Here is a 17,387-nt window from a genome sequence, read left to right as displayed (position 1 = left end):
CTCTGCCTTCATCCCGCTTGTACCCGCTTTTCACCTCGCTGCCATCCTGTTTGTATGCCCTTTTCACCCCCTTTTTATCCGCCTTTTACCCGTTTTTATCTCGTCTCCTCCGCGCCCCGCTCCAGGCCGCGGTGGAGTCCCGGCCCTCCCTGACGGAGCTGTGGCCCCAGTGCTGGAAACACGGGCCGGGCACTTGGGTGGGGCAGGGCCTGTGTCTCGCCGTGTGGAAACTTAAATGTTCCCTTTTTTCCTGGTTTTTGTGTTGGTTTTTTTTTTTCTTTCTTTTTTTTCCCTTGGTCTATCTGTAAAGGCCCCACAGGGAAGCTGGATAGGGACTCTTCATCAAGAGCTGGAGTGATAGGCCAAGGTGTAATAGGTACAGAGTGAAAGAGGGGAAATTTAGGTTAGATGTTAGGAATAATTTTTTTTTAGTGTGGTGAGATGCTGGCCCAGGGAGATTGTGGCTGTCCCATCTCTGGCAGTGTCCAAGGCAAGGTTAGATGGGGCTTGGAGCATCCTGGGATGGTGGAAAGTGTCCCTGCCCATGGGTTGGGTTTTAAGGTCCATTTCCACCCTTTAACACTCTGTGAAAACTGAGCCCTGAAAGGGAGCCCTTTCCTCACACAGGAGAACCAGAACATTCGGTTCAGAGTGCTAAATGTCTTTGAGATTATGAATGTTAATCTGTTTAGGGACTCCCATTGCTCTCAGTTTGGCTGCGGAGGTGAGATGGGAGGCTTGGGACAGACAGATGGACGGGAGAGACCTGATCTGCCTGAAATCGTGTCCCTAAATCTTCCCTTTGCACTGCAGGAACGTGATAAGGATGTTTATTATTAAAGTTATGCAAAGAAACATTCACACTAGAAATACACGTTGATGGCATAATGAGCAAAACAACTGTGTGTAAGCTGTGTGCTACATGTAAATAAAAATAAAAGCTTTGGAAGGAATAAATAATAGAAGCATTTGGTGTGGCAGCCATCTTACTGTGACAGCATTTCATGCACTTCACGCTCACCCTTGGCATCGAATGTTATCTGTGAAAACAGGACATTGTTTTTCCTCTAATAACGCTGGAATTGAAAGCTGAGTGTGGAGGACAAAGTTAAATTTACTTCTGATGTCTGGCCTTTTCCTTCCCCCGTGTTTTTGCAGAAATAAATCACTTCCGGTGTGACGGATGTTTGCCAAACGTGGCAGGGGTGGTTTTTAAAAGTCTGTGCTCCCTCAAGATTTGAATTTAAAAGTAACAAAACGGTATTTAGAAAACGTTTCATTTTATTTACGCCTTTTGTAGTTAAAGCAGCAGTAGCACAAATGGCAAAGCAAAGGAAATAACAGCCCATTTGCTGTAAACTTGAGGGAAATGTCTGTATTGGCTCCAAGCCAGGCTGCCTCACCCCTTCAGGGCAGTGTGTTGCAATGCAGTTGGAAAGAACACATGATTAAAAGAGGAAGAAGCTGAAGAATTACGAAATTTTAAGGTATTTTGTTAGTGGGTGACAAGACTTTCAAAGACACAAATTCTTTGTGCTGCTGGAAAACAAAGTCTGGGGTCCAGCATTCAGCGTGTGCTTGCGTATTTTGTAATTAGCCACGTTTTAAACACTTTGTTCCAATTTCCCAGCAGAAGAAGCTGGAAAATTACAAAATTTCAAAGCTTTAAGGTATTTTGTTAGTGGATGAACAAGACTTCAAACAAGACATATTCTGTGTCATTAGCGAAAACAAAGTCTGGGGTCCAGCATTCAGCCTGTGCTTGCGTATTTTGTAATTAGCCACGTTTTAAACACTTTGTTCCAATTTTCCAGCAGAAGAAGCTGAGGAATTCCGAAATTTTAAGCTATTTTGTTAGTGGATGACAAGACTTTAAACATAGCAAATTCTTTGTGCTGCTGGAAAACAAAGTCTGGGGTCCAGCATTCAGCCTGTGCTTGCGTATTTTGTAATTAACCAAGTTTTAAACACTTTGTTCCAGTTTTCCAGCAGAATTCAGCCTGAAGGGCTGTCTGGAGTTTGTTGATAGAGTCAGAGCCATCAGCACAGGGCGGAGGAAGCCAAGGGAGCAGGAAGAGCTGTCAGAAAGCCACGGGCCCTCCTTAAAGCTGTCAGCAGGCTGTGTTTAACCCCGCCCTGGGTCAGGTTTTACTCACCGTGTGTTATTTGATTTTGCCGGCTCTGCTGGGGTGGGGTGAGGTGAGAAGCAGAGCTGGCCTGGCTGCTCTGTGAGCCCTGCACAGCAATAACAAAAACATCCCCTGTTGCAAACACGAATCCACACCGCAGCTGCTGGGGCAAAAATTAACTCTACCGCAGCCAAAACCAGCATATTCTATAGATGATTTTATCTTTTATTTTATATTTTGTCATAGAGCATGCAGACTCAGGCCATGGCTCTCCCTCAGAGGAGGAAGGCAGAAGGGTAAATCTCTTACAGCCAAACTTTTTTATGCAGCAACTTCCACATTTCTGTTTGCTTTGTAGTGCCCTGATGGCTTTGGAAGGAAGTTACTGAGTTCAAGTTCTCTGTGTCACTTACCGGCAATAAAAAGTTCTAAGATGCTGATACACACTTCTGCCACATATTCCTTGTTGTAGAAAACTAACCTTCAGGAAATTAAAGAGTATGAACATGAAATCTTAGTGGCAGGGAAATTCAAATATTGCAACCTCTGTTCCAAAAATTTCCTTTTCATATTGGTGTTGACCTGTAGTTCAACATTGAGGTGTAAGAGAACTTAAATTGCACCTGTGCTGTTGCCAGAAGTTGGTACTCACAGCTTCTCTCCTGTCAGCCCCAAAATGCAGGGAGGTATTGACATCTGTATTGCCTAATTTAAGAAATCCCAAATTAATACCCCCATCCCCCCCCAGAAGGAGACATTTTCACATTTTTATTTTAAAGCACACTTTATTTGGCAGCTTAGTAGTGATAATGCAAATTACAAGTTGTTAGTATTCAAAGTGAGTTAACAGTGCTTTAGTCCTGCTATTAGCAGTGTGGGCTTGTTTTGGGGGATGTTTTTTTATATTGATTGGTGGCATAAGGTATTTTTTAAGTAACCTACAAAGGTTGCTGGTTATTTTCCTGCTACCTCTTGTGGAAAGGAATGTGGTAAAATTAATAATTTGTGCCCTGAGCTCCTTCACCACTCTGAGTGCAGTGGCACTGCAGGATTTATAACATTTACTTTAATATTTAGCAATATTTCCTACAGCCATTGGAAAGGAACATACAATCAACTGAAAAGAAGATTTAATTAAATTCTATTTAATAAGAATGTGTGAGATCCCCAAATAACAGTGAAATAAAAGAAAGGTGTGGACAGAAGTTGATGGCTCAAGCTGCACAAATTATTATAATTATTTCCAGTGGTCCCAGTCAGTGCAGTCCAGGTTGGTTTTTGATTTCAGAATTATTTTCAGTGAACTCTTGAGATCCTTTAGGGGAGGTGCTCAGGGGCTCTTGAGTGACCCTGTGGACTGAGGGGTGAGATCTGGGCACTGACTCACTCTGTCCTTAAATTGGAGTTTATCCACATCAGCCTTAGTAGTATTAATAGAAACAACTCCCTGAAATAAGGTCATTATTAGCCTGTTAAAGTTTAAGCTCCACATTTTCAGAAGATAATCTGTTAGTCTGCCTTACTCTTCACTTTTTGTGCCAAAGCTCATTTTTTTGCCATCTTCTGGGTCGTTTTACCAGGTCAAAACCAACCCATTGTCATGTAGGAATTGTTCATTTTTACATTTTTCATTTCCACAAACACCTGATGATTCACTACACTGGATGTGTCCAACTATTTAATAAAAGAATAATATTTAATAAAAGCTCCTGACTAATGGCTCTCTGCAGGCATTTTTCCTCTCCTGTGCCCCAGTTGTTGCAAGAAATGTTTTTAGAATATTTTATTGTACCTGGGGCATAAATTGTGTAAAAACTGCCACTGCCACTCACCAAGGTACAAAACATGAAATTCCATGTGAGGAACTCATATTCCAGCTATTCAAGGAATGGGTCATTAAATGGGTCATGGGCCTTGGAGGCACAACTTTTTGATGTGTTGAACGTCAAAGATTTCAGATTTGTTTTATATGAGATCATGCAAACTTCAGGGACATCTACAGCAATTAGAGGTGGAGGTTTTAATGTGTGTTATCCTGTTCCAAAGAGAAAGAAAATGAAACCATAGAAGAAAAGACCAAATTGAAACATGAATTTTTTAGCACTGCAATTTCTTCTGTACATATTATGACTCTCTCCACATCCAGTAGAAGTAGCAGAATCAAAACTTGAATCTTCAAGTATTGCAGGGAAAATAAATGAACAGTGACTCATAACTGCACCAGTTACATGTGATGGAGGGCTGGGAGGGACAAAAAATTGCACTTTTTTTCCACTTGTATCCGTTCTCAGTCACCAGTCCTGCAGAAAGAAGCAAAAAAATCCTCATGTTTCTGGTCTGTTTACAGAAATAGGCGCCTATAAATAGTTGCTGGAGGAAAAAAGTGTGGGGAAACAAGAAAAGGGAAAGGAGAGGCTGTGTTCCTGTAGGAGGAGCTGAGGGAAATAAGTGTTGGTGGTTTCAGAGCTGTGTTTGAGGCTGGGGCAGGAGGTGATCACAGTCTCTGCCCAGAAGCATTTGGGGTCACTTTGGGGACGCCTTTGAAGGCAAACAGACAATTTGGGGTTGGTGTTTTCTGCTGAATTTCCCTGGATGTGCAGACCAGGGAGCCTGGGGCCAGCTCTTGTACTGGCTCCCAGTTCTGCTCACTCCCCTCAGAGGAGAGCACTGCAGATTTGGGGTTATTTCTGGGGGTGTGGGGGTGTTCACTTGATTTTTGTTTCAACATTGTTCACTCCATTCAGTCTCTGCTAAAATCATTCAAGCTGAAAGTGTGAGTCCTTAAAGAAATAGATCAACTCCTGGTCTTGCTGTTTTTAGTTATGTTGTCATTACAGACCCAAATGGTGATAGCAACACTAATTTGCCATGTAACTTTGTCTTTCGACCACTAGAAAATCTCGTTTTTGTCCCATTATTCCACAGATTGCTGTATTTTTTAAATACTCTCTTTTTAAAATACTTTATATTTTTATATACTTAATATAGTACTATTTTTTAAATACTTTAAATAGCGACACTATTTTACCATGTCACTTTGTCCTTTACACCATCAGAAAATCTCTTTTTTGTCCCATTATTCCATAGATTGCTGTATTTTTTAAATACTACTGAGGGAAGCGTTGAGTTTTGAGTATCTCAGTTAATCAGCAAGAACATTTTGGCATTACTCCTAAAGACAAGCAGGTTCCTGCCTCTTTTTAAACTGTAGTAGTTGTTCATAAGAATGGAATGAAGTAATTCCGGGTTTAGCCAAGAGTTTTAGAGAGCAGCCAGCAAAACATCTGCCCCACTCATGTAAAGGTAATTGCACTGTGTGGTTTTCAGGCACACAAATGTTTGTCCTGGGCTAATTAAATTACACTTTGGGCAACAAAGTGAGAAGAATAATTCAGTCAGGCCAGGAGTCTCAGCAGGACACTTAAGTATTGATCAGCAGTACAGTTACTCATTTGTATCAAGAGAAAACCATCTTCGGCTGTGTTGTCATGAATACAGAAGGGCTTTGGTGCAAATCCAGGATGCAAAAGGAAAACATAAAAGGAGAGCACAAAAGGAAAGCACAAATGACATTTCCAAATAGCTCTGTACCATAATTGTAAGAAAATTCCTGTCAAATAGAGGTGCTTCCCTTGAAATGCTGTGTGAGTGTAGATTGTGACTGCAAGGAAAATACACATTGGGAACTTCAGGCAGTTTGGTTGTTCAACTGCTCCTGGCTGAGAGGTGTTTTTAAAATTCATTTTAATGTTCTTCAGCACTTTAATTTCCAAGTCCATGCAGTCTAATTGTCTCCTCCCCCTTCCTTGTGTCTTTCAGCAAACGAGGATTCAGCGTCCGATCCTTTGGCACAGGGACTCACGTGAAACTGCCAGGACCAGCCCCGGACAAGCCAAATGTTTATGACTTCAAAACAACATATGATCAGATGTACAATGATCTGCTTAGGAAAGACAAAGAACTGTATCCCTGTGGCATGGCCTCTTTAAAAAATCCAGTGTGGTTCATCCTTGAAAGGTGTAATTCATTATTTGGCATTAAGAATCTCTTAGAGTTGCTTGGCTGGCGAACTTTAAATGATTTTAAGTTTATAGGAGGTTTTTTTTTTTTAACAGTGGGCCTCTAATGCTCCCTTGTAAATTGTTACACACATCCCAAATGCTCTTTTGTAGTGTGTTACCATGTTTAGCTCTTGAATGAACACATCAGTACCCTCAGATTGTCCATTGCCTCCCCTGCACTGTGGATCCTTCTCAGTGCAAAGACTGTCCTGAGTTTGGATTTGGGAAGAGCGACCACCTCGACTTTAATGTTGTATTTAGCTCAGACAAACTGCCAGGTAAGGCTTACAGAATACTTTCTCTGGGAGAGAGGATGCCTTTCATTAAAGAGCTCACCCTTCTCACTGAGGATTTTGTGATATGTGATTTGCTCTGTGCACCGAGGAAAAATAACTCTGTAGTTGATTATAAAGAATGGACAGAGGAGGGCCCAGTGACATTTAATCCTGGAAAGCAAAGGTGGTCAGGGTTAGGCACACTACTAAAAATGTCCCAGCTGCATTGTTTTAAGTACCTGTCTTTAAAGTTGATTCTTTTTGATAAGAAAACCCACAAACAAAACTTGGGGAACTCATTCTAGATGTTTTTTCAACAAGGATCCTTTTTTTTAAAAGTTCAAAATGTAGGATGTGGTCTTAATATATCACATGTGATGTGCTGGTTTATTTGATTTTTTTTAATCCCTCTGCCTATAGAGAAAAGGAAAACCTTGCAAGCCCATCTTAATGAGGTATGCCATATCCATATCCTGATTAAAAGAACTGCTTAAAAGAAAATCCCTTGAACTGAGAATGAATTTTAACAAGCACCAACGACTTGAGATTTCCTTTTTGAATTCTTCACTGCTGCTGTGCTGAATGTGGCAGTACTTAAGAAAAAACCAAAACAACAGGAAGTCAACCTGTTCCCCCCTCTCAGCATGATTTGGAGTCACCACTGTGGTTCTGCTCCATGCCTTGCTGTGTTCCCCAAATATATTTGCAGTGTAACAGTTAAACCTTTTCTCAGGATAAAGGAGCTTTAAACAAAAGCCACTGCAAGGGAAATAGGGCACCAGCAAATACCTCTGTGACTTTGCTTTTTTGATTCTCAGATAATTTAAGGTTTTCAGACTGAAGACTGGCAGCACAGAAAGCAACTCCATTTCCAGAAGTGGGTTTTGAGGGTAAAGGCTTTACCCAAAACCAGACCTGCTCTCATCAGCGACTTGTGGAATAGTTTTTATGTGTCCCAGGGGCTCTCAGTTCTGTTGGGTGAGCATAACTTCAGAGAGGGGATGGGAATTACCTGTGGGCTTGGAGTGTGGTTGGGATGGGGGTACAAAAGGAGGGGGGCTTCCATATGATTGAGCTGATTATTGTGTTTCCCAGCCTTGCTTTCATCATCTGTACTCTGAAATTTTGAGTCTTGCTGCCAGCACTCTGCTTGTTCCCGTATCCCAGTGAGGAGACACCTGAGGGTTGAGTGCTCTCCTTGCTCAGTGCCACTGTGGCTGTGAGGAAACATCCTCTGCCCAAATAAACAACCCCAGCTTCAGGAAGCTCCAACCAAAAACGAGCAGCTGCACTGCTGGACCTCACTGAGAGCAAGGTTAGAGAGAAGAGATGCACTGAACCTCTGCTGTTCACTTGTGAGGAGGGGGAACAACAATTAAAAACCCACTCTGCAGGGATGAAAAGCACCTTCATTGCAGTTAATTAGTGAAATATAGAGCACAGCCTCTCATACCTTGAAGGCATATATTGAATTTCAGCAGCACAGGAATAGGGGATTAATGGAGCCAGGAATACAGATTCAGTTGAGTAGGTGGTTACAGTAGATCTAAAATGGAAGCACTTCAAAGCCTTTTAAGATGTGGCAGTTAAAACTTCGAGTTAAAATAAGTATCAGCATCTCCCATTGAGTTTTTAGAATGTAACATTTCAATTCCCTGAGCCCCAGTGGAGGACTGCCCCAAAACCATTTGACAATGTTCTGAATGTTACTTTTTAAAACATTCCTCTGTTATTTCTAGGACAACAATAGAGAGTTCTGCTCCTAATTTTAGGGAGGCACAGCCATGGTCTGTAGTTCTCATTCACCACCTTGTATGTAGCATTTAAATTCCCTGAGCCCCAGTGAAGGACTGCCCCAAAACCATTTAACAATGTTCTGAATGTTGCTTTTTAAAACATTCCTCTGTTATTTCTAGGGCAACAATAGAGAATTCTGCTTCTGGTTTGAGAGAGGCACAGCCATGGTCTGTAGTTCTCATCTTCCACCTTATATTTGCATATGTAACCCGCCTTCTCCACATTAGGATTATTTGTCTTTATCATTACTTTGCCCCTTAAAACTTTCTGAAGGGGTTTGAGGACTTAATTCTAATTCTGTGGTGGTGACCTTAAAGCTGAAACAAAAATAGAGCAAAAACTGCTGGTGAGCTTTGCCTTCAAGTGAAGGCAGAAACTAGTCAAGAGTGAAACTTGCTAAACAGTTTAAATTTAAACTCAGTTTAAATCTTCATCAGCAGTTGATGTTGTGCCCAGGGATAGGAGCTGTTCAAGTGGAAATTTGGGCAAAATTCTGCAGGAATTGCTCCTGGGTTCTTTAGCAATGTGAGTAACTCCATGGCTCATTCCTTTCCTTTCCTCCACACTGCTGTGTCTGTGACCCTCACATTAAAGATGATTTTCACAGATGGGGGGGTATTTTTAATTAGGATTTCTAGGCAGCCTGCACTTACCCTACAATCTTGGCCTCCTACTCTGCTCCTGACATTTTTTACCTCCTCTCTTAATTTGTCCTCCCTGACTTCAGACAGGATTCCAGTTTTAGCTCCTTAGCTCCATGAGGTTATAAAATTGAGGGGAGGGTGGAAAACGTGTCCTGAAGAAGTTCCTAAAGCTGCTTCAGTTAGGAGGAAAATTCCAGAAATTAAGAAGAACTCTGCATCTCCCTTGAAGACATTGATTCTTTTCTGTCAAAAAAAAACCCCAAAAGTATTGCTGATCTTGGTGCTGGGATCTAGCTGTAACTCTGTGAGCTCCTGTTGAAGTTGGATGCCCATGTGATATTTTATGTGTAGCTCAGTCTTGAGGAGTAACTGACCTAAATTCTGCTTCAGGTAAGCTCTTCGTGCATGTCTTTATCTTACATTGATTTTCATCTGGTTTTTCTTCATGGATTTTGAACTGCTGAGCACTTGTTAGCTTCTCTCCTGAGCTGTCATTCCAGGGGGGCAGTGTCTCTGGAAGCCACTTTAAAATGTTTCATCTGTTGAGGGATTTTTTCTAATTGTTTTTTGTTAGATTTGGGTATTTTCTTCTTTTTTTTTAAGCCTAACCTTGCAAGAGTTAAAAATAGTTGAAATCATGGCCTGGGTGTCAGTGGCAAAATTCTTCCAAAAGCAGAGCAGTACAAGTCTCATTTTCTTTCTCACCATGTCTTACAAAGCACTTCAGTGCTCCTAGAAATAGAGAGAGGGGATGAGGGTGGAAAGAAATGTTTAAACTGGATTAAACAGGCTTCTGAGAGGCACGTTTCTGCAAATCAACTCTCTTCCAGCCACAGGCTGCGTTCCAATCCCTTTTTCTCCATGAAGGGTTGTAAAATGCTTCACAAAATCTTGGGCCTTTCAAAGGCAGCAGATTTTCAGCACTTCTTCATCTGCCTTGTGATCACACTGCCTTTAATCTTGGCTTCATTCACATTAAAAAGGAAATACATCAAATTATTAAAAATATATGAGCTGGATATATATTATTTAAATATTGTTTGAGCTGTGGGACATGGCAGAAACTCCAGACTCGGATCTAATAGCAAATGCTTTTCAACAACATAAAACACCCTCTGCCATCCTGTCTCTTCTGGGTGCTCTGAAAGGTTTATTCCTTATCCAAGGTGAGTCCCAAACCTGCTCTGAGGAATTCTGACTGGAGGATCCAGTCTGAGGCTGATGATTTTTGTAAAACCCATTTAGAGCTGCAGTGATTTCATTCTTTGGCGCTTTCATCCCAGTTTGAGGGAGGGAGTGAAGTGACAGTCGATGCTTCTTGCCTTGAAGTTCCCTCCCATGGACACAAAACTTCTGTGCCAACATTAGGGATGCTTATACTTCTTTTTTCTTTATTCCAAACCAATTCCCATTTTCATTCCAACTGTAATTCCTTAAACTGGCGTTGATTGCAGGCCAGGAATGTTTCCTGCACACCTCACCCAGCGTGCTGCATTCTCTGCAGGCTCCTGGAGCCAAGTGGTCCCACTGTCTCTTGATTGTATTCTCAGGTTTCCCAAATGTGCTCAATTAAATGGTTTTTAATCGATTTAGGGTTTGTGCTTTGCTCTGAGGTGCCTTCAGCTGTAACTGGGAATTCTGAGTTTCACAGCATGAGGGTGGCAGCACCAAAGGCAGTTTGGAAATGCTGGTGCATCCCCTGTTTGCTGGGCAAGGGGATCATTCATGCTTTCCCTCAGATTTCTCCTCAAAACACTTCTCCCCTCCCAGTCCTGCATCTGCTGCTCCTCTCTGGAACCTGGCACAGCTTCCCAGAGCTGAGGGAGCAGCCCCAGGTGCTGTGTGACCCCTGAGCCCTGTCCCTCACCTGCTGCTCCTTGCAGTGACTGCAGCAGTGACATCTCCGTGTCACTCACTGCCAGGTGATCAAACACTCTGGATCTCAGCAATCCAAACCAAACTCTTGAATTTCCACTTGGATGAGGTGCAGGCTCAGCTGTTTGATGGCACAGACCAGTGCCACATCCTCGAGTCATCTTGTCACCCTTGCAGTGCATCTGTGACATCCCTTCTCCACTCTTTGCCCCTGCCCTTGGCCATGACTCCCTCTCTTTTCCCTCTGGCAGCTGGAGCTGTCCATTCTCACCCCAAATACAGCTTGAGGTGCTCAGCACTGAGAAATTCTTGTCTGGCACTTGAGCTCAGGGCTAAACTCGAGGTATTTTCTGCCTTCACTGATGTGTGAGGACAGACCCCTCAGCTTTGGGCTCAGCTAGACTGGCACATGGTTATTTATATTTGTAGTTATTTATATTTGTGGTCATTTATTTGTGGTAATTTATATTTGGACTAGCTCCTAGGAGCAATTGGATTTATCCTTGCAGCTCATGGGTTACAAATGCTGGGGGCTTGTCCTTCACTAGGAAAAACAATGCAGTTTTTTTGCAGCTCGTTCATGCAGGCACAAATGCTGCAGAAATGTCATGGAGCCCAGCTTAGCATCTTCCTGATCGTTTTGGATGGCATGTTTTAGAATCCCACACTGGTTTGGGTTGGAAGGGACCTTAAAGCTCATCCTGTGCCATGGCAGGGGCATCTTCCTCTGTCCCAGGCTGCTCCAAGCCCCATCCAGCCTGGCCTGGAACACCTCCAGGGCAGCCACAGCTTCTCTGGGCAGCCTGTGCAGGGCCTGCCCACCCTCACAGGGAGGAATTTTTTCCTAATATCCCATCTCACCCTGCTCTGTTTCCATTTGAATTCAATAAAATGGTTCAGCATTAAGATTTTATCAATTCAGAGACCAGCAAAAGACTTGTGAACAATCTCTGGTTTGCTCTAAACTGCAGTTTCAGTTCCAAAGGACAGGCATTGTATTAGGGATTTTTTCTTAATATCCCACCTCACCCTGCTCTGTTTTCACTTGAATCCAATAGAATGGTTCAGCTTAGGACTTTATCAAGTTAAAGAACACCAGAAGACTTGTGCAAATCTCTGGTTTGTTCCAAACTGCTCAGGTTCCGTTCCAAAGGACAGGCATTACATTAGGAATTTTTTTTTTAATTTCTGTTCTGTTTCTATTTCAATCCAGTAGAATGGTTCAGCATTAAGACTTTATTAATTTAAGGACCAACAAAAGACTTGTGAACAATCTCTGGTTTGTTCTAAACTAGTTTCAATTCCAAAGGACAGGCATTGCATTAGGATTTTTTTCCTCATTTCTGCTCTGTTTCCACTTGAATCCAATAGAATGGTTCAGCATTAAGACTTTATTAATTTAAGAACCAACAAAAGACTTGTGCACAATCTCTGCTTTGTTCCAAACTGCCCAGTTTCCATTCCCAAGCGCAGGCATTGTGTTCCCTGGGTGTGGAGTGAAGGCAGGCACTGCAGCCATAACCACTGTGCCTGGACAGTGGAATTTGTGGTGCCTGTGCCCATTCCAGGCTTTCATTCCCTCTGAAAGGAGCTGATTCTGAAGGTGGAAGATGCTTGGGCAGCCTCACCCCCCTCACACATTTCACTTAAGGAATTACCCAGTTCCTAGACAAACTTTACCACGAGGTGTTCTGTTTATAATGCAGATACTAAAAAATAAATAAGGATGATATGGAAAAGAGACTCGTGCTCTGGGGAGAAGCACTCTGCTCTGTTCCTGCTTTTCCCAAAGAAGAAATGCAGTGTTTAAGGAAATAATCAGATTTATTTGAAGATGTAGAAGCTTTGGGTGCCAGCCATTACTTTAAAGATTTTTTTTTCCCTAAAACGGGTATGTACATTTTAGCAAATATCATTTGCCCAGTTAGGTGTAATAAATTGGCTTTTATATTTTCAGGAATGGCCTGGGTTGGAAGGGACCTTAAATATTACCTCATTCCACCCCTGTCTATGGCAGGAACAGCTGGCATAGACCAGGATGCCCAGAGCTCCACCCAGCCTGCCCTTGGACCTTCAAGGGATGGGAATTTTATATAATGAATAGATTAATCTGTAGAATTAATTCCTATACCCCAACACTTCCAGCTCAAATCACTTGTGAGCTTCAGCTTCACATGGGAGTTAAAAGGAAATACCTGGATCAGTAAAATAATTTTTTTTTAATCATACAGGATAGAGGATTGGATCTCTTGGCCATCTCTAGCTTGGTGCTCATGGCTAAAAGTGATTTTTGGTTCAGTGACAAATAATGATAAAATTTGGAGGGGTGAGGGATACCCAGATATCTGGAGCAGGGACCCATCCAGTGGATGGTAAAAGGCATTTCTGGTGTCCATGACAGGAATTTTAAATTTGGGTAGCAAAAGCAGTGAAAGCTTTAAGGATTTAGCTAAACACATTTATTTTTTTTTTTTTTAAATCCTCATCACTAGTATGGGATAACCTGAGCCCAAAGGAGAGAATGCACAGTCAGTAACAGAAATTCGCCATGGGAATGAACAGCAATGCTGTGCTTGTTGGAAAAACCCAAATTTTCTGCTGCAACATCTCCCTTTTATATCAAACCTTTGCACTGCTGAGTCTTCCTGCCTAAATTCACCACTGTTCAGCACAGTTATTCTATTAAAGGTGAAATCTGAATTGGACTCTGTAGAAATGTGGTGGATTTACTCTGCCAAGAGTTAGGTGAAGGGAAATGTAGGCAAGTTCTGGTGTCCTCAGCGTGGCAGGGCTAAAAAATGTGACAGCACAGAAAATCAGAGAAAACTCAGTCCTGAAAAGAGCAGGGATGCACAGGACAGGGAGAGTGGAGTTAAAATCTGTTGGGAGCAAAGCAGAGCCTGACTTAAATCACCCAACAGCTGCCAGTGTGGTGGAAACCATTCATAAATTGTTGTATTTGCATTCACCTGAACTCCCAAAGAGCAAAAAATTGGATTATTTATTATTCCTTGGAATAATAAATTTAATAAATAATAAACAATAAATTTAATAAATAATAAATTTAATAAACAAGAAACTTATCGTTAATTTAATAAATAATAAATTTAATAAATAATAAATTCCTTGGAATAATAAGAATGTGCAGAGCCTTCCCTGCACATCAATAATGTGCACACCCCCTTCCTGGCTTTTTCCAGGTGAAAAAAGATTCCAGGCAACCAAATAGGAAAGCACCATAAATCTTCACTGCTTCTCTCAGTCTCCTTTTATAGGCAGATGGACCCTTGGAAAAAATAAAAAATAAAAAATAGCTGTAAGTTGGCAGCAGAGAGCTGGGCTGGGAACAGAAATCTTGTGTGGGTTTGGGAATCTGCGTAATTCTGTCTCCAGGCTCACTCAGGAAAGCGAGGGGACAGATGCCAGCAACATTTTATCCTAGAAAGGGAAAAAAGAGAACCCAAAGAAGTGTGTGGGATGTTGTGGATTATTTTTTCCCCCCCTCTTGAACTGCAGTGATGTAGAAATGAGGAGTGCAGAGCCCGGGGAGGGCTCCCCTTCCGACTGAGCAGGCAGATGTTGGCATATTTTGGAAATGGCAGATATTTTGGAGATGGTATTTTGAAAATGCAGTCATTTTCCTGCTCTGCAAATAACCAGAGGTCTGAGATGCCTCCATCCAAGTGGGTTTTTTTTTTTTGGTTTTTTTTTTTTTTCCAAACATGACAAACCCCAGGAAAATTCACAGGGGTGCTGGTGTGCAGTTCCTGCTGGTGAGAGCTTTGGGCTGTGAAGGACAATTCCTTAAGAAAATAAGGAGAAACCTTTTGGGAAAAAAGAGTAAAAAAGGCTTGGGAGTGATGTGGAGAAAAGCAATGCAGCAGAAGTCAGGCTAATTGACAAGATTTAATTGTGATAAACATCCCAGCACTCAGTTAGTGGTGCAAAATTGAAATTACAAGGAGTTGAAGTGCAGTGAGGCAGACACACAGAGGAACTGAATCTATTTCCAACATGTAGTAGACTCTTGCAGGTAGAAAGCTGGGTTTAATTTTTAATCTAAATTAAACACTTGAAGGATTGAGGAGCTTTGGAGGGTGTTTGCTTGCACAGGAGCTCTGTGAGCACACAGGTGCGCATCTGGGCAGCAGAATTTGAGCTCCTGCTAAAAGGAAGGCAGGGAATTGTTTGTCCTTTGTTCCAAAAATAGCAGGAGTGTTTTCTGAAAAGAAATACCTGTCTGTCACCTTTTCAGCAAGGAAATGAGCCCAGATGACCTCTTACAAATTGCTACAAATGCTGGAAATGGTTTTATTCTCAGAATTGTTATCTCAAGAAATTACGGGCTGTTATCTCTACTGTTACATTGTAAAAATAATCTCCTCAAATGGCTAAAAATACAGCTGTGCTCAAGTCAGGCAGAGCTGCATCCCCTTCCAGGCTTTCTCAATCCAAATTTTCCTGATATTCCCAATTTCCCCCTCAAACTTTCCCTTCAGAGGGTGTTTGGTTTCACTCCAGCCAGCGAATTTATGTGACAGTCAAGGCTGGAGTGCTCCCAATGGAAGTGCACATCCCAGAAAGGTGGAAAGCAGTGGGATTAGAGAACCCTGCCTGAAAAAAGGGGCTGCAGGATGTAAAATCAGAGCCTCAAGGTGACAGCAGCAGCATAAATTTATCTCCCAAGCAGCATCACAGATTCCTTTCACACAGTGATGAGGCTCTGACAGGCACAAAATCAGTGTTTTTCTTCATTCCTCCCCATTTATGCAGCTCAGGATATTTTTATGGGATGTGATTCTGTGGTTTCTTTGGTTTCCTTTGGAGTTTCAGTTGCAGAAATTCCCATTTCCAGGTGAGGCTTTGTGCCTGAAACCCCTGAAACATCTCGGGGTGGCCTTGGAAGAGTGAGGAGCAGTGGCTGGGAGGAATGTAGGACATCCTGCTCACAGAACAGGAATTTTTTTCTTCAAAATATTTCTTAAATTTCTTAAAATTTCTTAAAAAAAAAAAAAGGTTGGAGGGGTCACATATTTATGGATATAAAAATAATTTCCCAAGAAAAATTCTGAGAGCCTTTTAAAGCTCTAAAAAGCAGCTGCAAGATGGGGGTCACACCTTAGGAATCTCTTGAGTGGTCACTGATTTGTAGATTTGCGAACAAAATATTTTATTTTAAAGAGAAATCAATAATTTACCTTGTGCTGCTCATTTGCTCAAAACCATGACTTTCCTTCAAGTAAAGATACTTAACTCGAGCAACTTCAGATACACACAGAATGGAATTTTACACATGTTGGACAGAAATAAGAGAATCAAGCCACGGCCAGAAAGATTCCAGAACTGCAAAGACGTTTTTGATTTGATCCTAACGTGTGAAGAAAGAGTCTATGATCAAGTAGTAGAAGGTAAGGAGCTTGAACTGATAAATCAAATTAATTTTGGGGTTTTTTTTCCCTCTTCCTTGAAAAAATCTGGAAACCTCCAGACTGCTGGAACAGCAGTGAGGACAGGAGCTGCAGTTATTGATGGAGGTTTATTCACAGAAGTGAGCACTTGTCCCCAAAAGGTGCTGGCAGCTCCTCAGAGTGTGTGTGCACAGCAAGGAGATTGATAGAAACTCCATGTTTGGTTTGGAAATGCTCATGGAGCTCAAAAACTGAACAAACTGGGGATGAGCTGATGGGAAAACAAATGTGAGCTGCATTCCCTGCAGGATTCCCAACCAGTTTATCCCATTAAACACCTGGGCAGTGGAGTGAAGCACAGACAGCAATTAATTAATGCTGGCAAGAGGGGTTAATTATTACAGTGCTGGACACGTGGGGAGTGACCTCCCAAAGAAATGTAAAAAAGTCACAAACTCCTGCTCTGTGTTTATCCAAACAGGTTTTACATATTCAGATACATCATTATTGCCTGGCCCCACTTTGAATTATAATTACAGTGTATTATAATTAGCTGAGCTGCCCAATTTCCCTCTTTAATTGGGTTGGTGGGCTCTGAGATGGGTCAGGGGGTTCTTTGAGGAGGAAGTAAGAGGTCTTCCTCATGGTTCCATTATTCTGAGAAGCCAGTTGTATTAATAGTTCCTGCTCTTTTACAATATTTTATATACTGTAAAATCCATGGTCCTGCTCTTCTGCAATACTTCATGTATTGTAAAATCCACGTTCTTGCTCTTCTACATTATTCCATGTATTATAAATTCCATGTTCCTGCTCTTTTATAATACTTCATGTGCTGTAAAATTCATATTCCAGTGCTTTTTTTAAAAAATTAGCAGTTAAAACATTCCAGGTGAGGAAGCCCAAAATCCTTGTTCACTTACAAGATTCTCGATCTTTAAAGATTGTCAGAGTAAGAGGAGCAATAAATTGTTTTGAGCAGGGAAAATAAACTGCCATGAGCATTTCACAAATCTGAGTTCCTAGGTTTTCAAAACCCACCTCTTGTTGTTTTGAAATAAAAGGGATTATTAAGACAATAATATAAAAAATATATTATATAATATATACAAGTATGATATAAAATATAATATAAAATGTAATAGAAAATATAATAGAAAATATAATATACACTATATAGAATATAATATAGACAATA

At 41.5% G+C, this 17,387-nt stretch overlaps 1 protein-coding gene across 1 annotated transcript in view; it reads left to right on the top strand.

Annotated features, from left to right (window-relative positions):
- Window positions 1-17,387, top strand: part of SSU72 (SSU72 homolog, RNA polymerase II CTD phosphatase) — a 21,290-nt gene that overhangs the window by 1,547 nt on the left and 2,356 nt on the right. Inside the window, exons 2-3 of the mRNA XM_031062492.1 lie at window positions 5,949-6,092; window positions 16,050-16,189. Coding sequence (XP_030918352.1) covers window positions 5,949-6,092; window positions 16,050-16,189 — 284 coding nt within the window. The remainder of the gene's footprint in view (window positions 1-5,948; window positions 6,093-16,049; window positions 16,190-17,387) is intronic.

This window comes from Geospiza fortis, unplaced genomic scaffold, assembly GCF_000277835.1.
Source record: "Geospiza fortis unplaced genomic scaffold, GeoFor_1.0 scaffold37, whole genome shotgun sequence".
Taxonomy (NCBI): domain Eukaryota; kingdom Metazoa; phylum Chordata; class Aves; order Passeriformes; family Thraupidae; genus Geospiza; species Geospiza fortis.
Note: the sequence above shows the minus strand (reverse complement) of the source record. Positions and strands in the feature narration are given on the sequence as shown.